The sequence below is a fragment of the Bos mutus genome, chromosome 16 (assembly GCF_027580195.1).
Source record: "Bos mutus isolate GX-2022 chromosome 16, NWIPB_WYAK_1.1, whole genome shotgun sequence".
NCBI classification, from domain to species: Eukaryota; Metazoa; Chordata; class Mammalia; order Artiodactyla; family Bovidae; genus Bos; species Bos mutus.
In genome coordinates, this window is record NC_091632.1 from 3,065,722 (window position 1) to 3,093,537 (window position 27,816).

A 27,816-nucleotide genomic window follows, 5' to 3' on the forward strand; every position below is an offset into this window, starting at 1 on the left:
TTCTTCTACGTTTTTCTATAAATATGGAGAGCTTAACCCCTCTTCTCATCTTTCCTAGAAGGAGATGGCCTCAGATCCTGAATTTGTTATGGGATCCCTGTGGCGGAAGACTCAATCTGCATCAGCCCTTCTCCACACCGGGCACGCAGGTGGGATATGCCCTTGGAGGCATCTTCCCTCACCTGACTGAACCACTCAGGCCCCGAGTTGATAAGGGAGAGTTAAAACCATTGGCTCTTTCCCAAAGAAGAGGACAAGGCAGACTTCTCCAGTGGGGGAGGTGTTTCTAAGGTCAGGGGGGCTGTCAGGGCTTGGGCCCCACCAGTTGGCCCTGGACTGATGGAGCGTCCCTTCACCTCCACGTCTCCAGTACAGGGACTGCCCAAAGCTTTTGTGTGGAATAACTGGTATCTGTTGCTAGGCTGCCAGAGGGTTCTGCCAGCTACCCCTTGTTCCTCCTGGGTTTCTACCTGGTCTCAAGTAGAGGGGAGCAGCCCTCAAGGGTAGGGGGAGTGATAACGTTTCAGGAGGCTACCCCTGGGAAGGTACTTTTGGTGGCCGCTCCCCAGACTAGAGTCTGATGTGCCAAATAGCAGTGGGGGTCTCAGCAGCCTTGAGAGGAGGAGGAAGGGGGCACAGTCGCCAAGACGGAGATTCCTGGGTGGTTGGAGCCCATGGGCCCAGGAGTACAGAGCTGCCGGGGACTGCTTGGGGTAGTGGGAGGGGATGAGCCACAGAGTCGTGGGCCGGCTTCTCCCTGTGTCCTGTGACAGCGTGACATGACCTGACGCCGAGGCGTGCGGGTCTCAGGGCACTCTCAGAGCTTGCGTGCTACGTCAGCACGAGCTTTCTCTCCGTTCCCGAGTCACTCTTGGAGCCTGGCAGTGAAGGGTCCCCTCAGCAGCCACAGGCAGGGTGTGGGCAGGTGCAGAGCAGCCAGCAGGAGGCATGCTCATTGCGGGTTGGGGCCCCGCGGGTCAGTAGGAGGGCGAAGAGGTGTCTCTTCCTGCTGGTGAGATCGGCTAGCTCTAGAGGTGCCTGAGGGGACGTAAGAGTGAGAGACGAGGAGGATGGAGAGGCACCGGGGTTCCGTTGGAGGTGTTCTCCTTGACCCTCCACTCCCTGCAGCCCCAGGCTCATCCTTCACGGGCGTCCGAGGTGCTCTGGAGGCGGCCTGGGCCCTCACAGGGCAGTCAGGGTCTCTGCATGAAACATGCTTCCGAACATCTCCTGCAGCGGCCACAGGAAGCGGGGTGGGGGAGAGAGCATTAGATCTGAGTGGTCACAATTGCCAGGTGACCCTACGAGACCCTGGCTGGCGTTTCGAGGAAGGCGTTATGAGGAAGTGAGGGTGGGTGTGTGGATGTGTGTGTGTGAACAGTGGAGGGGCAGGGTCAGCCCAAGAGGTGAACTGGTGAGGGGAGAAGAAGCTTGAAATCTAGTTTTGAATCACCCCTGCTGCGCTGTGTGACTGTCACAGGTCCCTCCCTCCTTTTTTGCTCTCCTTTCTTCATTAGGTCAGGTGAGGATTGAGATCAGAAAAGCTCTAAAGTCGTTTCTTGCTCCGACAAGCTGTTTTGTCCTAGCCAGGTGTTTGGAATGTGCTGGAGATTCTGTGGGGGCCCAGAAATCAGTGTGCCAAGTCTTTGCGGCCTGGCTCTATTCCCTGATGCCTGCTGCATGCCACCAGCACTCCCAGCGATGGGCTCAGAGGACCATCGGAACTCACGCTCAAAAAGAATGGGAAGAGGCACAGAGTGAGCTGTTCTTTCTAATAGACCCAGAGCTGGATTTCTCTAAAGCTTTGGTTTCTTTGATTCAGGGCATTGGGGTGGGGCTACTTTTCATGTCGGGATCATAGAGTTCTATATGAAGTACACGCCACATCTGCATGGCTCGGAAGGGCTGCCCACCTGCAGTAGTATTTGTACCCCTGGAATTCATCTGTTCGGATATGTGCCCACCCTGGGACAGTGTCAGGCAAGTAGTAGGCACACCATTGATACCAGTTGAATTAACAAAAGAACAAAAGCATCCCTCACTAATCTTGTTAGGTAGATGGGACAGGTATTCCTCGTATTTCCCTTATTTTACAATGATAAACACTGGGGGCCTGGTGGTGTCACGTGGCTTGCCCAAGATCATGTGGCCAGTGCGTGGGAGAGGTAAGAATAGATGTTATTTCTCTAGGACTTGATCCAGTGACTCTCCCGTCCCCCATGATGCCTTTCAGGGAGTGAGAAGAATTAAGATCTGCTATTAAAAGAAAGGTGAGAAAGAAACATTATTGCCTTCAAGGTGACTGCTCTGGCTTCTGGTGGGAGAGCCCAGCCAACACTTTGGATGGGAGAGGGTCTCCTTCCTTCCCTGACCCCGCTAGTCAGCTTACCTGCTCTAAATCCCAGTAGCTGGGGCTGTCCTCCTCCGGCTCGTACAGAGAAAGCTCAGGATCCACGGGCGCCTGGGTGGGGGAAACCAGTGCAGAGTGAGCTGCAGCGACTGAATGATGGTCTGGCACAAATGGGCTCGGGGAGGGCATCGTGTGTTCTGATGTAACTCGGCCTCTTGTCCTTTCCCTCCCCTCCCTCATTTGCCTCTCAAAATATAGCACAGCCGCGGTTTCCCTCTTCCCTGTAGACAGGTGTGCATCGGGGTTGGCTCCCTTGGCGGGCACTTTAGAAGCAGGAAAGGTTTACCTAGCTCACCTAGCTGCCTGACCTGGGGAATCCATCTCCCTTCTCTGTAAAAGTAGGATGATCACACTCACTTTGCTGGCTCTCTGCCTTACCACGCTGTTGAAACAGTGTGTGTGTGTATATAATTTACAGATATGAATATATTCTATAATATGTAATATGTAAATATACAATTGGTATAATATACATCTTTAAGAATTTAAACTGTAGAAACTGGGCATTATTTGTGCAGTTATGACGATGAGGGTTTCCCCAGAATCTCCCTCTCTTTGCTCTGCTGGCAAAGGGCACGAGGCCAGGAAGGCCACTGCTCTCACAGTTTGCCTCTGTGTGTGGCGGGTGGGTGCCCGGCCCCGTGTTTCCCTGGACAGGCTTTCTGCACCCAGAACAGATGGCTCCAGCTTCATCAGTCTCAAAAAGCAAAGAGCAAATGGTTGCTCTAGGGCCAGAAAAGCCTTTCTTATGATCCCTGAGGGTAGAAGGGGTTTGCATCCTGGACTAGGGCACAGAAGCTTGGCAGGCCGAGGGCCGAAGATGAGCTGGCAGGGCAGCCTGGAAGATGGAGCTGTCTGGGGAGGCCTGGGCAGGGATGCCGATGGGATGGGCTTTTTCTGCCTCCCCAGCTTTCTGGAGTGTTATTTGTAGACACTGTTATTTGTAGCTCATTGGCATACCACTTACTGAGCTAGTAAATTAAATGTCAAGACACTGAGACAAAACCCTGATCCACACTCTTCATCCGTCACCAGCCTGAAATCTCTAATCTCGGTTAAATTAAAACAGGCAGGCTTACTCCCCTCCCTTCTCCAAAACGTCTTGTAGAAAGAGGGAAGGAATAGGATGGTTGAGCCATGTCAGAATACCAGGCATAACCTACTGTGCTTCGGGTGTTTGACCTCAAAACTGATAATAATAAATATTTTGTAATATACAAAGCTCTTTCAAGTGACACAAAAGATATAATTACCAGTTAATCCTAAAACCAAAACAAAAGAAAGATCCTGTGAGATCTTTAAGGCACCCATTCCACAGCTAAGAAAACAGAGATTAAGGAAAGTTAATTGATAGAACAGGTGTTGGAACGCAAACCGGTCTGTTGTTTCAATGCCCTGGGGCCTAGGATTCCCCAGGTGCAGAGGCCTTACCCCTTGGAAGTTGTGTCCCGGGGCCACTTCCCCGGCCTGCGCCTGGGCAAAGAGGACCGCATCGTGTATGCTGGGAAAGACGTGACTGCGCTCTAGACACCCGTCTTCAAAGAGGCCTCCGTGGCTGATGTCATTGTACACCTGGGCTGCAAGGAGGGAAAGGTCACCTTCAAAAGCTGACGCCACTGTGGCCTGGAGCTGGGGGTGGGGGAGACGGAGAGAGAGAGGCCTGGGGGTCGTGCCCTTGCTGCCTCACAGGGCCTGGGCCTTGGCCTTGCAGTATCAGTTCTGGACAGCAGAGGGCAACGTGAGCTTGAGGATGCTGAACCTTCAACCCCGGGCAGAAGGAAATAGCTTGATTCAGGGTGCCCGTACTTGGTGGTGAGGGAAAGCCGAAATCATGGGCCAGTTCTGTCCCTTGAGGGTCCATTCTTCCTCCTGTTCACCCAGACCTTTCCTGCAGAGCCCGGTGTGTGGCAGAGCCCTTACTCCGCCTCAGCCCTGGGGATGATTTCCTGAGACGTGTCCAGTGAGGGTGGGCAGGGAGCCTCTGATTCCAGCTCTGGCGCACACACACAGTAGGTGCGCATGCACACACGCTCAGAGCAGAACCCGTGCAGACTCTATGCGGGTGGAGCTTGCAGAGTCTGTGCCACGCGCAGGCTGGTGCAGGGGCTGGCTGGTCCTGCTGGAAGGCGCTGGCCCCCCGAGGGCAGTGGGGTGTGCAAACATGTGCCTTTCCCTTTCTCCTGTGCGTCTGTGTGTTCTCGCTGTGTCCACATCCCTGTACTCCGCACACATGCTGATGAGAAGTCCACTGCTGTGTGGACAGGAACTGGGGGCTGTGTTTGTGGGCCCTGTGGAGACTGCATGTATATCTTGTAAAACTGCATGTGTATCTTCCCTGAAGAGTTATGGTATATCTGTGCGTTCTGCCTATTTATGGACTTTTGGATTTGGAGAAGATTCCCTGGTTCATCTAGTCAACCTCTTCATGTTATGTAGGTGGCAATCGATCCCCAGGCAGATGAAGTGACTTGGCCAAGGATACATGGCAAATTGAAAGTGAAAGTCGCTCAGTCATGTCCGACTCTTTGCAACCCCATGGACTATACAGTCCATGGAATTCTCCAGGCCAGAATACTGGAGTGGGTGGTCTTTTCCTTTCCCAGCAGATCTTCCCAACCCAGGGATCGAACGCAGGTCTCCCGCACTGCAGGCAGATTCTTCACCAGCTGAGCCACAAGGGAAGCCCAAGAATACTGGAATGGGTAGCCTAGCCATTCTCCAGGAGATCTGCCGGACCCAGGAATCGAACTGGGGTCTCCTGCATTGCAGGCAGATTCTTCAACTGAGCTGAACATGGCAAATTAGTGGTGGGCAAATCAGAATCCTAGTTGCCGCTCCTTAACTTCACAATCCCCGCCGCCCAACTCTTTTATTGGGGCCGCTAGCGGTAAAGACGGAGAAGGCAATGGCACCCCACTCCAGTACTCTTGCCTGGAAAATCCTATGGACGGAGGAGCCTGGTGGGCCGCAGTCCATGGGGTCGCTAGAAGTTGGACAAGACTCAGCGACTTCACTTTCACTTTTCACTTTCATGCATTGGAGAAGGAAATGGCAACCCACTCCAGTGTTCTTGCCTGGAGAATCCCAGGGACGGGGGAGCCTGGTGGGCTGCCATCTATGGGGTCGCACAGAGTCGGACACGACCGAAGCGACTTAGCAGCAGCAGCAGCAGCAGCAGTGGTAAAGAACCTGCTTGCCAGTGCAGTAGACGCGGGTTTGATCCCTGGGTTGGGAAGATACCTTGGAGGAGGCCATGGCAACCCGCTCCAGTATTCTTGGCTAGAGAGAATCCCATGGAGAATCCCATGGTCAGAGGAGCCTGGCAGACTACAGTCCATAGGGTCACACAGAGTCAGACATGGCTGAAGCGACTCAGCATAGCACAGCATATAGGATGTTATGCTGCAGTCTCTTCTGACTTGTGCCTGAATTCTTGTGAGCAGGCAGTAGTTTAGGGGAACAGGTGCTGTTCTAGTTTCTACCCCCTCACTATTCGGCCTCCCACCCACCTAGTCCCACCCTAGGCCCTCGTCAGCCTTCCAGTCCCCGAAACATCCTTCTTCTCTTACCATGAATGTTCACCAAGAAGACCTTCACCCCTATCTTCTCATAGGTGGAGCTCAGCTGGAGGAGTCGGGAGCGAGTTGGGTAGGGAGACAGAAGGAAAGGAATGTTCTGAGTGGGCCTCCAAAGTGATTCACAAAATGCACTTGAGAGGGAAGGCAAACAAATAAGCAACCAGGAGAGCCCTGGCAGCCTGAGATAAAAATAGCAGCAAAGCACACCACTCCTCCCTGGAGTGTTGGCTGACCGCTCCTCTGGAAAGTGGGGCAGACATGGGGCTTTGCCAGCAAGGCAGCCACTTAGTGTTTGTGTGGCCCCTTCTTATGGGGCCAGATCTTTTCTTTCGATAGCTTAGAATCCCAGACCCCACCTCGTGCCTGCCTTTCAGGCTTAGGCTGAAGCCGCGGGGGAGGACCATGGCCTGGAATGGCTAATGCCTCAGCCACCTGGATCCTAGTAGACCCAGGCTGCGGGAGCAGGCTGAGCCCTTGTCTGGGGATGGAGCCGGCTGTGCGCTGGTTGACGAGGCCATCACCCTGTGTGTTCTCGTGCTCGGTTCTACTGTGCTGCCTCTCTCTGGGCCAGTCTGAGATGACTCTGCCATCAGAAGTGGCTGCTGAAAGCTATCAGACGGATGCATTTATTCAAGCAGCCCTGTGAGCCATCTGGCCTAAAGGTGAGGGCCGCTGATATTATTTCTTCTTCTTCCCTCGGTTGGCCAGACCCGGCTGATGCTAGAGTGTCTGGGTGAGTGTGGGGAGGAGCACTAGACCATGAACCTGGGCCAAACGAGCTCTACTCAGAGGACCCTGGGCCAGGTTCCCGCGTCTGCTAGAGAGGGGTGCTAGGATGGGGTAGACCCACGGGGCCCGGGCACGCATTGTTCTGTGCTGTCTGGGCCTGCTCTGCAGGCAGCATCCTGTCCTGGTGGCATCTGGGAAAAGGGATTTTAGGAGATGGTAGGCTCCCTGGTGAGCTTCCTCACTTAGTCATTTGAGATGAAGGCTCCGGGGAAAGGGAGTGTGGGAGGGTAGGGGTGAGGGAGTCGGGGTGGGGGTGGGCTGGGGCTCCCTCTGCCTTGGGCTCCCTCACCTTGGCCAGGGTTTTGATGCCCATCAGATCCACAAAGCTGACCCCACTCATGTCGAGGATGAGAGTGTGGAAGGTGACAAAGGGTGGGACGCTGGCCAGTGTGTCACTGGGCTTAGCAGAGGCTGGGGGCTCGCAGTGGGCAGCGTTGGAGCGGTCAGGGCTGAAGGTGATGTAGGATACGCTGGCGCCGTTAGCAGGCGTCTGGTTGTTGTTGGGGTCGGTCGGGGAGCCATTCTCAAAGTCCTGCTGCAGCTCCTGCAGGGAGACAGTCTGGAGCGGGGGTGGGAGGGCGCAGTCAGGGTCATCAGGCTCAATCAGACTTTGCTGTGGCTGAAGCTGGGGCAAGGTGCGTGCAGGTGGAGGTGAATAACAGGACTTCGTGGTGAGGAATCCAAGCCCCTGTAATCCCTGAGGACTGGCGCCTCCTAAAGCCTCCTCTTTGAGCAGGTCTGCACGTTTGGTCTCCGTAACGCAGGCAAAGTTAGAGGACCCTTCTAAGAGAGCCACTGAAGCTTCAGTCTACTCTGCTCTGGGAGGAAGCCCTTTTGGAAACAACTGAGACCCTTTTTGCATTTACCCATGTTTACCTTTTTCTCTGCAGAATTCCCACATCCACACCCACCTTCCTAGTTCTAGGTTGGCTGGGGACCCCAGGAAATTCACTTGCAACTCTTGCAACTTATGAGCAATCTGGGATTGCTCATAAGTCCATGGGTGTATCTCATCTTAGCCAGAAAATGAGGAGGGGGCCATGGAGTTAAGTGGTTACCCTGGGAGCTGACGGCTCCTCATCCAAGGAGAAGATGCCCACAGACAACATCCACCAGGCAGTGGCCACAGAGGCTTGCTGTCCTTGCCTCTGAGGGTGCTGGGAGGTGGGGCACCAGGTGGCAAGGTCAGAGAGGGCAAGGGAGAGGGCGTGGGCTGTTTCTAGCCTCAGTTCACCTTGGTTTTCATGAACAGAGACTTCCTCTGTTGCTTGGGCATTGTTCTCCCCTTCTCCTGCTTCTTGAGGCTTTTTTGCTTGGCCAGCAACACTTTCTGGGGGTCCACACCTGTCTGGAGGAAGAGGCCAGATCTTGGCTCCCAGCACCCTTTCTTGCCTCTGCCAGGCACACTCTGTCCATTCCCTCTGGTCACCAGGGGACTGAGCCTTACCTTGGCAATGACTTTTTGCCTGAAGATCTCTGAGTTGGCAAAGTAGAGAGGAGAGCAGTAAGTGATGATCTTTATACCTTGGATTTCTTGGACCTGTGGCAGGGAGAGTCAGCTCAGTCAGCAGCAATATCTTTTATCGGTTTTTCACAAAACCCTTTTATGTGGGGTGATGTAGGGCGAAAGAGGGCGGTCATGAGCTTGGATTACCCACCCTATTGTAGGTCTTGGGATTCACGTAAATGTCAGTGTCCATGACTTGGGCCAAAGCACAGCCATTACGACTGGATGAAGAAGAAAAGACAAACACAAGAGGATGCTATTAGCAGACGGGCCTGGAGGGACGCTTGGGCTGGGGTCTGGGCAGAGGTAGGGCAGGAGAGGGTCCTGTCCTGATCCTGGGCTTTTCCTGTTTGTCTTTCTGCGCTGGAGACACACGCCTGGTGGCCTGTGGCTGGGCTATAATCAGAGAGATGGCAGGCAGCTCCCTGACATAGCTCCCAGGCGGGGGCTCACTGGGCAGGAAGGTGGAGAACACAGCGTAAGTGGCCCCAAAGCTACCACTTCTTGGTTCTGAGTTCTCAAGAGGAGAAAACAGGTCCCTGACATTCAGGATCCTTCCTGCCCTGGACTGGATTCCCTGTCTGCTTCACTTAATGTTTTTATGGGAGAGACTTAGCTGTCCTCTGGCCCACGGCTCCCTCGGGGTGGGATCCCATCTAATCTGGGGTCTGGCACACTTTTGGAAGGACACTGAGTCTCACCCGCTGGCCCAACCCCACTTCCTCTGGGCCCCCAGCCCTCTATGACCATGATGGGTTCCCCTGGGTTTTCAGGACATGGGAGTCAGACGGCCCAGCCTGTGCCAGCAGTCCCAGCTGGGCCGGGCTCTCCTCGGGCCTGGCAGCCCCTCCAGAGCCAGACCCAGCGGGCAGCGGGGCCCAGGAGCTGGGCCAGGCCCCCCATGGCAGCCCCTGCAGACCAGCTGGGGCCTGATGGCCATGCCCTGGGGGAGGGGCCATTACTTACAACTGGGTCTGGAAGACCACAACCAGGGCGGAGAAGGTGACCCCCACTGCCACACCGTAGGGCAGGCTCAGGAAGAAGGCGGAGAGGAAGCTCACCACCCAGACGCACTATGAGGAGAGAGACGTCAGAGCAGGCCTTGGGGGGCCTGCCCCACTGGGGAAGTCTTCCGGGGTCAGCCAAGGCCCTTCTCTGCTAGCCCAACCTTACACCACCCTTCCCTCTTCATGGCAATTTCCCAGTATTTCACGTAGGCGAGCTTCGGTGACACCCGCCCATTTCCAGTGGACTGAGGGTGGCTTCCTGGTCTTGTCTGGATGTTAGCAGTCAACCCCCGCACCCACTGGGAGCTGGCATGGCACGAAGACTGTGAGTCTTGGGACAGATACACCTGGGCTCCAAGTTTTGTTGTCCTACTTGTGAATATTCACTTACTAGCTATGTGAATCCTGGAGAAGGTCATGGCAGCCCACTCCAGGATTCTTGCCTGGGAATCCCATGGACAGAGGAGCCTGGTGGACTACAGTTCATGGTGTTGCAAAGAGTCAGACATGACTGAAGCAAGTTAGCATGCACACACAGCTATGTGAATAATAATACCAGCTTCATGAAAGGACTGAAGAATTAATGAAGATAAAGTCCTGCCAAGCCTAGTGATGGGTACAGTAACGTGAGTTCCATTCCTCCATCTGATAGAAAGTGTGCACTCGACCGGCGCTCAGCTTCCTGACCTGATGGCCTGGGGCTGAGTTGTGTGTGTAAGCCGGGAGGGTGGGGGATGGAGAGCGGGAGGGTAAGATGGGAACCCAAAGCACGATGTGAATACCAGGACTATTGCTGTTGTGGAGTGATGGTTGGGATGCGGCAAAGCAGACCTTTGGGGTGGATACTGGGGCCTCATTTTTCTCCCCGTCCTTGTCCTTCACTCAAGGGGGACCCCAGATGGACCACTCATTTTCAGACTTTAAGGATTTCCTTCCTTACCATGTAAGTGTGCTTCCTCCCCCAGAAGACAGTACAGCTCAGAGATTTGGAGGCTAAGACTTGGGGCTCCAGCCCTGCCTCTGCCACTAACCAGTTCTGTGGCCTTTGATGAATTACTTAACCTCTCTGAGGCTTGCTGTCCTCATCTTGAAAGGAGGCTAGGAAATCCTCTCTCACAGCTTACGTCGGGCTCCAGAGGGGTAAGCAGTGTGGTCGGTACACAGTAGCCTCATTTCTACTGCCCAGTGGGAGATGTGTTCGGAATGTGACTATCAAAGCAGTAAGTCATGTTTGCTAAGTGTTCACGGCTACATGCTGCTTTCCAATTCTGATCTTGTTTAATCCTCAGAACCAGTGTATGGTGCAGCCATGAATATCACCCCATCACAGATGGGGAGATGGAATTCCACAGAAGTCTTAACCTGCCCAAGATCCTGGTCCACTGGCTTTATGTCCTAGGTTTTTTGTTTTTTTAAATGACTTCATTTTGCTTTTTGGAACTATAAAAATAATAACAGCTAAGTTTTATTGAACTCAAGATACAATTCAGACAGTGTGTTCCTTACTTGTTTTATCTCGTTTCATAAGCATCCCTGCGGGTGGGGGTGCAGGGTTGGAGAGTATAAAATACCTGTGACCACAGATGAGGAAGCCGAGACTCAGAGAGGTTAAGGGACTTGCCATTGGTCACAGAGCCAGTGAACAGTTGAATTAGGATTTGAACATAAGCTGTCTCACTCCAAAACCTCAGCTGTTAACACTCGGTTATGCTAATTAGGGCTTCCAAGGTGGCTCAGTGGTAAAGAATCTGCCTGGCAATCCAGGAGACACAGGAGATGCTGGTTCAATCCCTGGGTCGGGAAGATCCCCTGGAGGAGGAAATGGCAACCTACTCCAGTATTCTTGCCTGGAAAATCCCATGGACAGAGGAGCCTGTTAAGCTACTGTCCATAGGGTCACAAAGAGTCTGATACAGCTTAGTGACTGCGTGCGTGCTAGTTAGGGAGCAGCTGACCAGAGGCACCACTGACAGAAGTGCCAGGCTTGTGGGCTGGAGGAGGCAGTGCCTGGGGTGCCAGGCATGACAGGCACCCGGGGCCGCCTGCTACTCACACAGTCCAGCTTGCTCTTCTTCCACAGGTAGTAGGGGTCGGCGAGTTGCTTGAGAGAATTCTTGAGGTTGACAGCAATCAGGGCTCCTAGCACAGACTGGGGAAGCAGAACACTGTTCCCCGTCACCTGCGGTGTGGCCCCTTCTCCCTGCCCTTCCTACAGACACCAGATGCTGGAGCCTGGCAGGACAGAGTTGCAGTTCCAGAACTGGCAGAGCCCCCAAATCTTTGCACTCAACCTTAGGGTTGGAAAGTGTAGGTGCTGGAGCCAGAGGGCCCTCAGGCCTGAATTTTGCCATCCCCTCCTCTTCCTTCATCCCCGGACAGCCTGTGCCTAGGGCCCTCTGAGCCAGGGGCCCACAGACGCTGTAAACGCTGACTCGGGTGGGGACCCTGAGGTCAGAAGGCCGGAGTTTGAGACCAGCCCTGTGCTTGTGAGCCTTGTCACCGCTTCTCAGCCTCAGTTTCCCTCACCTGTAAAATGGCGAGAGTAAAACCTACATTAACTACTTCGCAGGCTGTGGCTAGGACACAGGGTAACAGTGACGGCACTCTGTAGCCTGTGAGGCATCACACAGCTCCTAAGGCCTGCTCTTCCTGGAGGCTCTCGCTGGCTTCTGCTCTCATGCTGTGCTCTTACCTTGGGGAGAGCGTAGAGATAGGACCCCAGGACCAGCATGGTGATCATCACCACCAGGGACACACACAGGCTTGACACCTATCCAGAGAAAGAGATGGAAACACGGCATAGGTGTGAAATTCTTGCTCTTGATTTTTTTCCCCAATAAATGCCTTTGGCGGAGTGGAGACTGAGGAGAGGAGAGGCAGGCTGGAGACCAGCTGACCTGGCTTCTCTGGGGCAACTGTTCTGCTACGCCCAATCCCTTTCCCACTGCCCTGGTCCAATGCTCACCTGGGATTTTCCTCCAGCTCCATCCACGGCCAGAGTGACAGAGAGAGCACAGCAAATGACATGGATCTTAAAGAAGGAGCCAAAGAAGTTGCTGCAGCCCAGGGCGATCATCTCCTGTGGGCACAGGGGCAGGATTGGAAGCTGGGGTGGGGGCGGTATGTGTGGGGGACACACGGTACAGACCAAACATAGTCATTCAAGCTAGCTGGATCTTGAACTTGAGAATGACCCAGCTGCTATAAAGCCATACACTCCCAACCAAGTAGAAGTCAGCCAAAGAGCCCCTGACATCCCGCGTCAGGCCTCTGTGGGCCCTGGCCCGTCCTGCTCGGCCCTGCTGGGAGTGGCTGGACCTACCTGGTTAGCATCCACGTCGTAGCCGTGCTTGTTGGCCAGGGTCCGGCCCATAGCCAGGTTGATGACATAGCCCACGATGGCCAGGGAGAAGGCCGTGCCAAGCATGTCCTTCCACTGCGAAACCACAGGCGACACAGGAGTGGGGAAACTGCCAAGGAGCCAGAAAGGAAGCAGGGCCCAAGGGTGTGAGGAGGGCACCTTGAGTCCTTCAGCGCCCACAGGGGGCAGTAGGGCCCCATGCAGTGCCAGGGCCTCTGCATGAACCACCACTTCCAAACTGGATGCTCAGTGTCACGCTGCAGGGCAGCTACCACCACTCCCCTTGACACCGCAAAGATTCGAGGCATAGAGAACACAGCTTGTCTGAGGTCACCACACTAGCAACTGGTAAGGCCTCATTCGTTCACGTCCAGAATTCGGACTCCTCACTCTCCCTGGTCCCAGAGCCACAGCCCCAGTGCTCTGAGGCCTTTTCTCCATTGTCTGCTCCAGCTCTGCCGTATAAACACTGGTCCTCTCCTCCTAGGGCCCCGCACAGTCCCTGGCACAGAGTAGATAGTCGGTGAATTCTGTTGATCCTAATAGCTTTTTCCCATGTGGGTAGAAGAGCCAATGCATTAAAGCAAGACAAAGAACCAGAGAAGGGCTGATCAGAGAGGCTTCACCCATCAGATGAAACTTTTGAGGGGAGTGTGGCAGTTAAGGGGGCTTCCCTGGTGGTGCTAGTGGCAAAGAACCAGCCTGCCGATGCAGAAGATGTAAGAGACGAGGGTTTGATCCTTGGGTTAGGAAGATCCCCTGGAGGAGGCCATGGCAACCCAGCCTAGTATTCTTGCCTGTAGAATCCCATGGACAGAGGAGCCTGGTGGGCTACAGTCCATGGGGTCGCGGAGAGTTGGACACGACTGAAGCGACTTAGCATGCACACACACGGCTCACTGTTCATGAAACAGCCAGCACTGTGTGGCTCTTCTCCATAGTAAGTGATAGTAATAATTCATAGCTGGTCAGTGTCATAGAATTTATAACATACTTTAGAGTTCATCTCATCTCTGACTCTGAACCTAGGTGGGGAGGACAGTGGGAGTGGGCCAGGCTTCCCAGCCCCCTGGACTCACCCAGGTTGGATCTCTCCCACGATCTGCATGTGGTACTTTTTGGGCATCTTGTAGCTCCCGGAGATAGCTGTTGCCACCACTACCTGCAAATCCCAGATAGGAGAACAGGGATTAGCTCTAAATTGGGGCCAGGGTAGGGGTCCCTCTCAAGTCTCCCTTTTGTCTGGGGACCCCAAATCCCACTCCTCTGACTCTTTGAGAGGGAACAACCTGAGGATAAGGAAGAGTGGGAACCACACACAGGGGGATGGAGTGGGTTCACCCCAGACCTTCTGTCCTACCAGCTCACAGAGGGCAAGTGGGTGGGGAGGGATGGGTAGAGGGGCTCTCCTGCTTCTGGCTGGAGCTAGATTCCTTTTCAACAGCCTCTTGCCTGGGCCCCAACACCCCAGCCCTGGGCAAGGTCCTTACCACAATCATCTCTGTTGGGATGGGGAAGCGGATCTTGTGCATGTAGCGGGCATTGAGCTCCTTTACCAGCACCAGGACCACACCGCTGATAAGAGCGAAGATGAGCGAGGCGATGTTGGTGTGAGCGAGGTTTTTGCAAATGTCAATGAAGGTCTGGGGGAGAGAGCATCATGCTCATGGGCTCCCACCCCTTCCTCCTGTACCATCACCACCTAGCATCTGAGCCAGTGGAGGGATGTCATCAGTGCTCTGAGAGGCACAGCAAGGCAGAATCCAGACCCTACTCACGGTCCCACTTCCCACCCCTGTCTCCATGCTGGGATGGGAAGGCTGATTCCCTTCCTTTTCCTCTAGGAAGAGTTCAAGCTAATGGAGGCGGGATGGAGATTAGACGTAAGGAAAGACTTTCCAGGTAGGGAGGGTTTGAGGCACTGGGATGGGGAACTGATGGAGAGTGTACCTCTCCTTTTCTGCAGGAATTAACCACAGAGATTTAACCATACTTCAGCTACCTGATACGAAGCGCTGACTCATTGAAAAAGACCCTGATGCAAGGGAAGATTGAAGGCAGGAGGAGAAAGGGGTGACAGAGGATGAGATGATTGGATAACATCACTGACTCAGTGGACATGAGTTTGAGCAAGCTCCGGGAGTGGGTGATGCACAGGGAGGCCTGGCATGCTGCAGTCCATGAGGTTGCAAAGAGTCAGACACGACTGAGCGACTGAACCACAATCACAGAGAACCTCAGCCAGCCGTCAAGGTCATGTGTTTGACCCTCCCTCCCCAAATGGAAACCTCTTGAAATCCATTCTGAACAATGGGTCAGACAGCCTTTGCTTGAAAACATCTCACAAAGAGGTGCTCACAACTTCTTAAGACAGTGAACTCGGCTCACGTGTCTGCTCAAGACCCTCTCGCAGGGGCGCACTCATAGACTCACAAAGACGATGGACCCTGGGCCTGCGTAGGAGGGGACGGTCAGTCCGAAGATATACTTGAGCACGGAGATCAGGATCTGCAGGCCAGCGGCCGTCATGAAGCCCCGGATGAAGGACTCAGAGAGGTAGATGGCCACAAAGCCAAACTGCATGAAGCCCAGGCCCATCTGAGAGCAGAGGGGTGGTGGGGTCAGACCATGACGGGCCAGCTGCTCTCACACCTGCCTGGCCCAAACCCAGGCCTGGAGTTCATGCAGCCCTGAAATAGTAGTAGCTCTAGGAAAACAAGTCCCTTGTGACCTTGTCCTGCCTTGTACTGACAGAGAAAGTCAGTCCCTCGGGGCACAGGCCTCTGACACTTGACCTCACTGGCTCCAGTCTCCTCCACTGTGCAGTGAACCTAGCACTCAACAGCGTTTGCCCTCCCAGTGATTGACACCCCCGTCCGCCCAGCTGGCCAACCCAGAACTTGGAAGTCGTCCCCCCTTGCCCTTCATTTCTAATATCCCAAGCCCTGTTTATTTTGTTCCTGGCAAAGCGTTCTTCCAGTCTACCCCCCGTCTCCTTGCCCGCCACTCTGGTCTAGGCCCTCATCACTCTTGCGTGGGCCTCTTCATAGTGTCCCAGCTGGCCCCGTGCTTTGATTCTAATCTACTTTCCATCCATCGTCTTCTCCAGAGTCTGACTGATCCAATCTGACTGCCAAATAGGAACCAAATTTGCTGCTTAGGGGACAGACCTCAGACTTCACTCACTGGCCCTGCCTACTTCTCTGGCCTCTTCTCTGGCTCGTTGTCTCAACGCCTCCTGCACTCCAGCCACAGCAAATGCCTTGTTTTTCCATGCCCTGGTCAGTTCACACTCTGTCAGGCCTTGGTGCTGTGGGGTGCTGTTCCCTCTGACTGGACTGTCCTTCTGTGCCTCTTTCCTATGGTTACCGGTCGACTTCTACTCATCCTTTTAGACTGAGGTCAAATGTCACTTCTTCTCTTTGAGGAGAGGCCTTCCCTGACTTTCTCTTTGATGTTCCCAAAGCTACTTGTATATAGCTCAATTCTGCTGCTTATCTTACTGCCTACACATTTATTTGTTGATATGGCTACTTCCTCCCCTGGGCTGTGAGCTTCTGGAGATCTGGGCCCCTTTCTTACTTATCTTTTATCCCCAGAGCCTAGTCCAGTTCCTGGCCTGGTGAAACAACCAAAAAACCTTAACTGAATGAATCAATGAATTAAACTTCTGAGGCCCCTTCCTGCTCTTACATTCTGTCCTGCTGCATTTGCCTGCATGAAATCTAGCAGAGTCCTTTGCATGTGGCGGAAATGCAATTTATCTCATGCAGGAGGTGCTGTGGCTTGGAGCAGAGGCGGCTGGAGGGGGATAAGGAATGTTACAGAAATGGAAAACTGCTGGCAGAGAGCTGGGCACGGGAAAGGGTATCGGAGAGAGGCCATGAGTCCTTTAGACAGTCATTAGCTCAGGACAGTTTTATTAAGTGTGGGTGCTGGTCTTAGGCATCTGCTGAGGGCAGGTGAGATACTCTGCATTTTTAAGGTCATTTGTGGCCTCCAAATGGGGAAGAGGGAGGATGGAGAGGCCTAAATCGGCTTTAAGGTCAAGGCTGGGCCTCTGTGGGAGGGGCGATCCGAGCTGATGCTGTACTAAGGGGGGGCCCTGGCAGAGACGGAAGCCGAGCTCCTCACCTGGATGACAGCCGTCAGGCAGGCTAGCGTTGCCGACACGTGTAGCCTGTCGGCCTCCATGGCCCCCGTGTCCACATAGCTTTCATTGGTGGTGGTGTTGAAGACCCGGAATTTCGACTCTGGGGCCAGCTGCAGACAGATGTTACCCACCAGGATGCTGATAACGGCAAAGGTACCTGCGGTGCCCCACCCAGCCAGCAAAAGTCAGAGGTTTGGAGGGCACCCATGGAAACCAGCAGGGGGCCCGGAATGCTCCCTAGCCCCCACAGGGATGGCGCTCCGGGCCTCCAGGGTCCTCTCTGGCATCACAGTAACCATTCGTATCTGATCATGATCCACACTCTTCCAGATACTTTCGCCCCAACTGTTAATATGACTTTACTGGACACGAGAGGAAACAGGCTTGGAAATATAAGTAGAGCCTGCGTCAGAAACAGGCTTTGTGACCAGGCCTTTTTCCTCTGTCTCACTTCGCACCAGAGAACTCCGAATGTCCCTGAAGTGGCCTGCTGGATGATGGCTGTCGGACGGCCATTTCTCCCATCTGTTCAGTCCTTTACAGGCTTTCTTGTCCTGCCAAGTCTTCTCCACGTTCCAGGGAGGGAGACTCAGCGGCTCATGCTAACTGAGCTCACGGAAGCTCTATGGCTTCTCCAAGGTCACAGAAGACCTGGGGTCGACACTCACGGTGACGGTCCCTCCGGGACCAAGCAGCGCCAGCAGGAGGAGAATGCAGATGGGAAAGCACCCGAATCCACTTTGCCACCCACCACCCATCCTCGCGGTCCAGGTCACCTGCCTGCTAAGAGGGGAGGGGCCTTACCTGGCACCATCTGGTGGATACCCCCCAGGAAGAAGTAGGTCAGGAGGGGGAAGAAAGAGGAGTAGAGGCCGTTGACTGCAGGAAGGTTGGCCAGCAGAGCGAATGCCATGCCTGCACAGGACACAGAGAGTCAAGGCCCGGGGGCACAGTTGGGTGACGCAGGTCACAGAAGATGGAGTGGGAAGGGGAATGGGCGTGGCTGAGGGGACCCCTGACCTTGTGGGACCTGGATGCATCCACCGCTGAGGCCGCCGAGAATGTCGGGGACAATGTAGTCTTTGATCTTGTACTTGGGGAGCCAAGAGAGAATGGGGAGCAGCCCGAACACTGTGGTTTTGATCTTGGCTGAGGAACATCTGGAGGGGAAGAGGGCAGGTTTTCAGTCAGCACTGCATTCAGAGTTGGGAATTGTTATAATATCCTGTTCTTGGTCATTCGTTCATGCATTCGTGCAAAATTCAGTGAGCACGCACACGATATGGCAGAGACTTTTCTCTTGAGAGCCTTCACCTTGCTCTGGACACTGGTTGGAGGTCTTCTGATTGCCCACTGCTAACCTGGGAAGTCTGCAGGACTTCTCTCAAAGGCATGGATTTTGTGGGTGCCTAGCATTCCGAGGCGTCAAGTCCAGCTCAGACGACCGTACTCTGATCTGCCTGAAAACAGGCCCAGTCACCCTCGCCTGGGCTCCTATAGCAATACCTCGGGTTGTAATTCTTGCTTTTCATCTCTCTCCCCCACTACACAGTAAAACCAGCATGGAAAGAAGTCTGGTCTCTGGTCCAGCTTTGTGTACCTCCTGTATCACCCTGGGATGCTTAGTGAATATCTGTTGGAAAAATGAGTGAATGAGTAAGTGAAAGAATGGGCCTGAATCAGAACTCAGTCTGAATGGGGGCGGCTGCTGTATTTTTTGGAACTCTCCCTAAAGGAAGGCTCCTTTTTCCCCACAGGGTTCGCCTCTGCTGACCCACCATCCTTTGTGTGTGATGATTCCAATGCTGGAGTTCTTTCCCCTGTTAATTCATCAAAAGAGGGAAGAATGGGGAAACTATTTGTCGGTCAGCGCAGGGTGGGGAGCATTGATCCCTCCCCTGTTTGCTGAACACCTTGAGGTCCTTTCATCAGAAACTCAGAAGCGGTAAAAACAAGGGACTTCAATCTCAAGGATGACAGCTGGTGGATTGATGACCAGAAGAGGTGGGGAGGCCTTTGCTTTTCTTCTCCCAGCTAAGGGAATTCAAATATTCAGGGCCCATCTGGTGACTCACTGGCTTGCTGTGATTAGGCCTCCTTTCCTGCCCAGCACCGATTCCTGTTCTTTACTGTTGCCCAACAATAGTTTCCCTGACACTGGGTCCCCTGGATGTCACCCAAAACTGAAATCAACACAGACAATGCTTTGTACCCTTTAAAATCTGGGTAGATTTTCTGTCCCAACCAGCACTTCATGGAACAGCATCGCCATCGCCTTTGAACTCCCCAGTCCCCTCTGCAGTGGGTAGTGCCTCTCCCATCCCTGGGAGTTGGACTGGTAGTAAATAGCTTAAAGCATTTCTAAAGGCTTGTCCTGAGAGAGAACCAGCCCCCCAGGAACTCTCTCAGGTTTGTTCATGGCAGGGAAAACTGGACTCATGAATGGAGAGCTGGCTGGGGGAGAAAAACAACCCTCTCAAGGGCTTGCACATGTCCAGCCTTACTTGCAAGCCTGCCATAGTTGAGCAAAGCAGTCTGACTTCTCTGAAGTCTGAGAGAAGATCTGGAAACAGATGCTAAACACCTATAGAGAGGTTCCAGAAGCCAAGTGGGAAGAGGATAGTGGGAAGTGGATTAGTTTTCTAAACATTCATTCATTCATTAAACGAAAATTTATTGGAGTATCTTCTGTGTGCCAGGTACCGTTCAAGGCTCTCCTTCCCGCCACATGGGAATTGTTAGCTCCCTACATCTTATTATGGTTTCCATCATTCTCATCTTTTAGGACAGCAGCAGATACCCTCATCCCTCCAGTGCAGAAACAACACAGACTTAAACTCCTTGGCACAAATGCTGACAAGGTCTTTATATAACCAGGCAGAGACGGAGCCTCCCAGGAGAGATAGGGCTGGGCTGATGCTTTTAGTGAAGACTCAAGTGGGTGATCCCCCAGCCTGAACCAGTTCCACCTGCATCTCCACTTCAGCCATTGCCAGTGACCTCAATTCAGGTAACTGAATCAGCTGTTTCCCCAGGGGAGTGGGGAAGTGACTTTTGCCCGGGACCACAGTGAGGCCTGAGGGAGGTCTACCAGCTGTCTGCGAGGGTGGGGGGTGGGGGGGTAGGTAAAGTTCATAGCCTCAGGTTCCTCGAGTGCAGGTATAGGTCACGTCATGGAGTCCCCTCCTTATAGGTGTGGTTTCACTACCCACCAGCACAGTTCCAGGGATCTGAGGGTGCAACAAGCTGGTGAGACCACATCCTGGTAAGTATCATTTAGGGGGGCCCAGGAATTTAGGGGCTACCTTTGAGCATTGTCTGGACCTGGGAAGGGAAAGAGGATCCAGGAGAGAAAGAGGACAAAGTCCTTGGGGTGGGAGAGGCTTCAGATTTTCCTTGATGAGGAAAGGACAGGAGAAGGGACAGCAGAAGAGGGAGCTCTGACCTGCTGTGGTGACGCACCATTCCCCAGTGCCCTTGAGAACCCAGGAGGGACTTGCGTGGGCTGCATGGTGAGACCCCATGCAGGGGTCAGGACACCTGCCAGCCCCTCTGGACCTGTGAGTGGTCCTCATCCCCATTCCCCATTTCCTTGAGGGTCTCAGTAAAGATGAGGTGTAGGATCTCAAATTCAGGGTTCCCAAGTCCCGTCTGAGGGACAGCGGTATAGGAGCCGTGCCCTGGTGCAGGGAGGGTTTGGTGGGGAGCAGAAGGGAGAGGAGTCTGGGCTTCAAGCCATGTTACCTGAAAGTGCTGCAAAGTTTCTCTCCCAGTGGGTACGTCCGGTCCTTCTTCTCAAACTCATCATCAAAGAGGGTGAGAGAGTATGCGGCTCTGTCTACCACGTAGCGGGGCCTGGGCTGGCTCATGTCTGGGGCATTTACAAGCTTTGGGAGAAACAGAGTAGGGAGGATGAGGGGCATCCCTTCTCAGTGCCGGCCTGGGCCATCTCTCTCTGGTCCTAGCTCAGCAGGGTTTTATGCTGTCTTCCCCGCCCCCAGCCAGCAAGGTGCCACCCTTCCCTCTTTCAAGTCTTTCCACCAGACTCACTTCTTCTGGTGGCCTTCCTTCCCAGGCACAGGTGATGCATACACTTGCCCTGGCTGTTTTGCTTGGCACCCAGCACGTGGTTGGCACTCCACATCTATGATATCACTGTCACCCCCCACTGAACACCAGGCAACAAGGAGGCGGGAGTGCAAGGGCAGGAGTCACGGCTGGGATTCAGCGGGTTGATCCTCTCCCTCCTTCCCTTGCATCCTCCCCGCAACCCATGCTGGCCCCTGGTATCCTCACAAGCCCCTTCGCCCTGCCCTCCCACCTCAGTTTCCCGGGCGGAAAGGCTCATACCATCCTGTCAGCCAGCTTGGAAGAAAGAAAGCAGGCCTGCCTGGGGATGGCCAGGGTGACCTTGGGAGGACCCTTCTTAAAGGAGCCGCCTAGGACTTCACCAACAGGTTTTCCCAGGGGGACAGCGGTGTTTGGGAAAATCAAGATGGTTTGCGCTGGCTGGCCCTCCCACGGCTTCCTGTGTCTAACCTTTCCCCCACCCTGTATACTGATGTCTCTCTCCTTGCTTTTTGCGCAACCTTGCTGACGTTCCAGGAGCTGAGCAGGGCAGAGCTAAGTGCCAGGCCCCCGAGGCCCAGAGGAGCTCCCGGTAGAGATCATTCCTCCTCCATCCTCCAATTGCTGGTCCCCTCTCCTGTCCCCTGCCCCCCAGAGCTGGGAGAAGCCTGCCTGGACGACCTCAGAGGAAGAAGGAGGGAGAGGAAAGAGACAGCATACGCTTAGAGGGAGATGATGTCTCCCAGGGGGAGAGTGTGGGATAGCTGTAGCCAGTTTGGCAAAAGATTTGAGAGAGAGTTAAAAGTGAGAAACCACACGGGGGACTCAAGATGCTCCTCCGCACGCTTCCCAGGGGAGAAGCTGGGTGAGTGACAGGTTGTCAGAGGGGAGCAGGCTGGTTGATGCTTTTTGTGGAAGACCACCCTGGGGGAGAGGAGGGAGATGCATTAACTAAGGGCCCAGAGACGGGTTCTAGTGCTGGCTTTACGGGTGAAGTGGAAGGGGCAGCATTCCTTTCTGAACCTCAGATTCCTCATCAGCAAAACCGGGGGCCATAACCTCACAAGGTTGTTTGAGGAAGAGATGAGTAAATGGACAAGAAAGGCTTGTGTAAAATGTGTAAGAGTGATATAAACGTAAGTTGCTATTGTGGATAAGACTGTGTCCAGGAAGACGAAGGTCAGGCTGGTGCGTCCCATTCCCTGGGTCACAGGACCCTGAGTTCCACCAGGGCCTGTAAGCATGGTGCCCTGCAGAACCCCCCAGATGCTACTCGGCTGGCAGGGCAGTTGTGCGTGAGCCTGCCCAGCCCTTTGCCTGGTGCTTAGTGTGCAGCCAACAATTGCTTGTTGAGTGATCAATAAATGTTCTTTTTGGAGAACACAGGGTTGAATTGAATAAGAGTAAAGGCCTGTAAGACATTTCAGTGGGACAAGTAGAGAGACTGAGTGGCATAAGGAAAACAGCATAGGTTTTGGAGCCAGGATGACCTGGGTTCAGAGAGTCGGTTTCTTCATCTGTAAATGGGGATAATAACAGTCCCAGGCATTTGCCATGAGGACTAAATGAGATCATGAGTGTAGAGTCTGGTCTTCCAAGGGCACCCAGTGAATGGTAACGGCAATGATTACTATGATTAAGATGGGAGGGTGCTTCCTTCCTCTTGGGAGAGACTGTTCAGAGGCTTCTAGCCCTTCACCTCCAACGAGGCAGTGTGGCCTCGCTCCCCCCTCCCCACCCCACCCTCTCACTGGGTCTGGAAGGGTCCAACCTTCCCAGTGCTTTGCCTGGTGGGCTCTTTGGGAGAAATGAGTGGGGATCATGACCCTCTGGAGGGACCCCAAGCTCCAGCCTGGCTTCAGAGGAAGACTCAGAGACTTGGGGAGTCTATGCCTGGCCACCAAACGGACCACTTATAAAGGAATAGCCAGGATTTTCAAGGGGGCTGCACCAGGAGAGGGAAGAGGAGGCAATGGAAGATCTTGTTTCCATGCCAAGCAGCATGCAGCGATACCAGAAGCTCTGCATTCTAGGGGTATGCCTGTGGGGCGGGGAGAGGATGGTCAGTATCTGATCCTACAGAACCCACTCACCCGGCTCCCCTGCCTGCTTGGTTCCCTCATGTCCTCAGTCGCACCTTTCGCTACCCGGCATACTTGTCCCTGCCCTCTCCCTCCTGCAGCCTCCACATTTGATGGGCAGCAGCCCATCAAATCCCATTGCTATTTCCTTCCGGTGTCACTCCCAGGTCTTATCTCACACCTGGACTGTTGCATTAGCCTTCTGACCAATTCCCCAGCCCACACCCCCAGCTCAGAAACTCTCAGCTTCCTCGCGTCTAGGAGGGGATCGAGTCCAGACTCCTTATTTTGGCATGTTTGTCTGTGCGTCGCCTGACTCTGTTTTGGTGGACTCAGTAGATCTGTAGGTTGCATCTGCCCTCTGTATCTGGGCTGTCCACTCACCTCGCCTGAGCAAGCTTCCTCAGTTTTCCCTCTGGGGCTCCATCCATACTTTCCACCTTACCTGAGATGCCCTGACTCATTCTGCCCTCACTCAGCCCTGCCCAGTCTTAAGACCTGCTAGGTTCCTCCTCCTCCCTCTCTTCCTTCTCCCTGCCCTCCTCCTCCTTTTCTCTGATGCCTTCCTGAACACCCTGGCCTGGGATCTCTTTCTCCTCAAAACCCCTTTCTTTGGACCCCTCCAGCCTGCACACCACTGTTGGCTTCTGGCAAAGGGAAGCAGGAAAGGGGGCATTGGTGCTGGAAATCCTTTCAAAAGCACAGATGAATTTGGATGACATGGGACTGTTTCCGCCCTTGTGGGCAGGCTTTATACAGATGGGGCTTAGATGTTAGGGGAGTTCCCATTGACAGAGGAGAAAAGATCCCTCCCTTTACTGGAATGTAAGATCTGTCTCTCTCCCCATATGTTGCTTGTCTTCATCTAGACATGGGTGCTGAAGGGAAGAAGGCCCTGGGAGCTTTCCCAATCCTGAGTGTCTATGTATAAAAATGAGAGCCCAGCAGCCTGTCAGCCTCAGAAAGCTTTGTTCAGAAGGGGACCTGAGGACCAGGCAGGTCCAAATCTCTCATTTTGTGGACGAGGAAACTGAGTCTCAGAGGTGGGACTTTGAGCTAGGCCTTTGACTCCAACTCAAGTGCTCCTGTTGAAAAGGTCCCAGACTTTTCAGAGATGACCCTGATTCTTCTCTGTGGCATCCCTGAGTGGTATCGGACACCCCGTGACCTTCCATCCCAGCCAGTGATACAGGATGTCCAGGTTCTGCTTTTCCTCCTGAGGGCTCTGTGGGAGGTTCTGGCTCCTCCCTGGGCCTGGACTTCCCCAGGACAGGGACGGACAGAGCAGAAACCTGCAACCCCCTGAGCTGCCCCAGCTCCTGGTGAGGAGGTGCCCCAGTCATACTTCCTAATTCCAAGACTAGGGGTTGAAGCTGGGTGGGGCTTCAGAGGGGAGGTTACTTCATCCCCAGCCAGTCCTTCAGGCCTGGAGGAGAGGGGGATGGGAGGGAGAGACGGAAAACGGTGAGCTGGCAGTGTGGTGGGAGCCACCCCTCCTAGATAGCTCCCGGGGTTCTCAGAGAGTCCAGGGCCTCCCAGGGACCCCCAGAAAGGGCTCCTACAATGCCTGGTTGGGGTACGAAGGTGAAAGAGGGAGCAAGAAAGGGAGGGGGTGTAGGGAACCCGAAGACTTGATCCCTGGTTAAACAAACACACAGCCCTGCCAAATGATGTCAGCATGGCTGAAAAAAGTCAAGTGCTCTATTGCCATAGGCATGTATCACCCAGCCTGCCTCCCATCAAACGGTGTGGGCCCCTCCAGAGCCCCCCATCCCCCACTGGATCAGGGACAAACAGCAGGTGCCATGTGACAGTATGGAGGAACAAAAGGGTGCCCCGCCCCTCCCCAGTGTGGAGGCACGGAAGGCAGGTCCTGAGTCACCGGAGAGACCTAGAGGGGGGCGTGGGGCTTAAGGGCAGCAGAAGGTGAGAAGAGAAGAGAGAGGGCAGGAGAGGTGGGTGTCTGGACAGTCCCCAAGGCTTGGCAGGGGACTGGGGTCACATCTGGGGCAAGGGGGATTGGGGGTTTTGCAGAGCTAAGGAGCTGGGGGTGGGGACAGGGGGAACTGGACTCCATCAGGAGTGCACAGACGGAGCAGACACTCCTCTTGGGTTCTTCCTCAGAATCTTAATCCCCCTGCAGTGAGCTCATTCGAAAGAAAGCCCACTGTAATCTCCTCCCAGTTGTATTTCTGACAAGGTCTGTCTACAGTGCCCATGGGAATACTGTGGGCTGGAACGGTGCCCGGCCATGGTATGTGAGCAACAAATTTGCACTGTGCTTATAATCACTCCGATTACCCTGGAGGGGTCTCTTCATCACGCCTCTGTAACCTCAGGCAGGTCATTCTGCCTTTCTTGGGCTTCTCTCTGTAACCTCAGGCAGGTCATTCTGCCTTTCTTGGGCTTCTTTTTCCACTCTGCTCTTACTTGCCTCCCACCCGCCCTTCCCCATGCCCTTATTCCTCCGAAAGTTTCCAGGACTGGTGAGAGGCAGAATGAAATGAAATGAAAGTCATTTCAGAAGGGCAGGACACCTGGGGAGCAGAGAGCTGCAGAGCCCGTCTGTGGGGTGTCAGTGGCCTGGGGGTGATCCCGTCATTGTGGCCCAGGCTGACTTCCTCCTCAGCCCTGCGGGTGTGTGTGTGTGTGACTGGAGGGGAGTCCTTTGATGTGCACACGTGCCAGGCACGGGAACAACCCCAGCTCGGCCAACCCACCTTGGTCTTATCACTGGTCCCTACTTGTGCGATCACTGTGTCCTGGGCAGAGGAAAGGTCACTTTCAGGCTTCCCCTTCGCTCTAGCTGCTGGTTCCTCCCGTCTCACCCAGGGTGGGAGCCAGAGGGAAAGGCTGGGTGCTGGGGTGTGTGGGGTGGGAGCTGGGGATGGGAGAGGAGGGCTGGGGTCTCAGCTGGTGACTGCGTCTCTGGCATGAAGGAGTGTGGGTGGAGAGGCCTGTGAGTTTCCAAGACCTTTTATCAACATTGCTCTTATCTCTACTGCCTCCATGTTTCTTAGGCAGATCTCCCACCCCTTCTTTACCCCAGGCCAATTCTTTCACCAGTAATGCTAGGGGAGAGCGTGAAATCTCCCTGTGTTGCCTTCTTGCTTTCCGGCTGTTCTAGGGCCTGGCATCCCCCCCGGGGGGAATCCCTGCCACCCACCCCATCCCACTGTTCATCTCTAAGCTCGCGAACCCCCTCTCTGCTTTCTCGGCCCCAGACAGCTGCTGGGCTGAGGAATCAGCTCCAGCAGGAAGGCACTTCCCAGCAGTGAGACCTGACCAAGGTCATGGGTGCATGAAACCCTTCAGGTCAGGCTCCTGAAGGTCTGTATGGAGATTAGGGTTAGTCTTGTGCACCTCTTGGAATCAGCTGGGTGTCCAAGGACTCCAGTGAGGGGCCCGCTGTTCTGGTTTAAGAAATCTGGAGCTTCCTCAGGGCTGACCTGGTCACTCATTCCCTCGGGGACTTCCCTGGGATCAGATGTGGGTTGGTTGATTTAGCTCAACACACATTCACTAAATACCTGCTTTGTGACCATCCCTTGAAAGACTCTGGACACCAGGAGATAAAAATGAATCCTCCTCTGTCCCCCAGGCTTTCATACAAATGAGTCTTCAGGTTGGTCGCCCAGGCTCTGGGAGGCGCCCACAGAGACCATCCTGGTGCTGAAGGAGCTGTGTGTGCCAGTCTTGGTGTTGCCCAGGGAGGGTCTTGCCGGATCCCGAATGCCAGGGCCGAGGGAGGCCGGGAGGGCCGTGCCAGAGGGGTGTCAGTGGGAGTGATGCTGTTGGGAGGCAGGCCTCTCTTGGCTTGCCCTACTTGGCATGCTGTGCCTCCCCAAGGGGCATGACCTTAAAGCTGGTCTTTCTCTGGTCCTCAGGCTCAGTGCGGTCAAGTGTAAGTGGGGGAGCTTGTGCTCAAATGACAGATTGGCTTGGCCGAGCCTGGGGACCCTGTGAGCTCGTTGGAAGGAGTGGGGGTCCTGCCTGAGGGTGATTTGGGCCCCCTCCGAGCTGTCGGATGAGGAGTTAGGAGCTGGCCCAACCCGAGTGAAGCATTCACCAGGGAGTCAGGTTGCCGGTTCCTGCTGCTGCCTGCCTGCCTGATGGAGCCCTGCTTGCTGTCTCTAAGCCTCACTTTGCCCTCCAACCTCCTCCAACCTCTCAGGACTCAGGGGGCACAGGGGACAGGGGGCAGGTGCCTTGAGCAGGTGGAGAAGCAAACAAGTGAGAGAGAACGCCTTGGGGCAGAAGGACAGGGAGACAGTCGCACAGAGACTGGAGAGCCAAGCATTAAGAACCTGCTGCTTCCAAGACTTGCAAAGAAGGAGAGGTGCAGCCAGCAGCCTCGAAGGCCAGCGCCCCAGGGAAGGTCCAATATTTTTGTTCTTTCGTCTGCAAAGGGAAGAAGCCCGTGCAAAGCAGCCAGCTGTTTCTCCTCACCCCATCTGGGGGTCTGGCGGGTCTCTCTGCTGGAGCTTCTGTCCTGCACACTCCCTTGGCCCCTGGCCCTGCAGCTGAGACCTTCACATGGAAGTGAGGGCCCCAGGGGCTTCTCAGGGCTAAAGGGCTGGGCGCTATTCTCAGACCCTGGGGGGCCGGAGCCTGCTCCCCACAGGTGCTCAGGTTGGCAAACAGCTGCCGCCGTGGCCAGCTGGTCCCTGTCATCCCTCCCCTCACGGACCCTCACCCCCGCCCCCCTCCAGGGATGACCCCAGTCCAAGGGGCGCCTGGCTGGTGCTTACCGGTGGGTGAGCAGGGCCGTCTGGGCAGGGCTGCAGGCGTGTCTGGGGAGCGGGCAGCCGAAAGGTGTGTGAGAGGTGTGCGAAAGGGCTCTGCTCAAATAATCCAGGGAG

At 54.6% G+C, this 27,816-nt stretch overlaps 1 protein-coding gene and 1 long non-coding RNA gene across 2 annotated transcripts; one reads left to right on the forward strand and one right to left on the reverse strand.

The window, feature by feature from the left end:
• Positions 1-954: 954 nt before the first annotated feature.
• On the reverse strand, positions 955-27,816 carry SLC26A9 (solute carrier family 26 member 9). Its single transcript, XM_005909475.2, has 21 exons — positions 27,706-27,816; positions 20,550-20,692; positions 17,826-17,965; positions 17,610-17,720; positions 16,787-16,962; positions 15,086-15,250; positions 14,143-14,295; positions 13,732-13,814; positions 12,614-12,761; positions 12,257-12,370; positions 11,984-12,061; positions 11,345-11,440; positions 9,251-9,357; positions 8,436-8,505; positions 8,225-8,317; positions 8,012-8,125; positions 7,067-7,336; positions 5,980-6,034; positions 3,842-3,987; positions 2,390-2,461; positions 955-1,230 (listed from the first exon to the last, which is right to left on the reverse strand). Exons 2-21 carry the CDS (start codon positions 20,672-20,674, stop codon positions 1,183-1,185), a joined length of 2,364 nt encoding a protein of 787 aa, XP_005909537.1. The 5' UTR covers positions 20,675-20,692; positions 27,706-27,816; the 3' UTR covers positions 955-1,182.
• On the forward strand, positions 6,053-20,126 carry LOC138991220 (uncharacterized). Its single transcript, XR_011467183.1, has 6 exons — positions 6,053-6,650; positions 14,619-15,208; positions 18,358-18,461; positions 18,563-18,809; positions 19,683-19,815; positions 19,999-20,126. It is a non-coding gene; the product is annotated as an uncharacterized lncRNA (long non-coding RNA).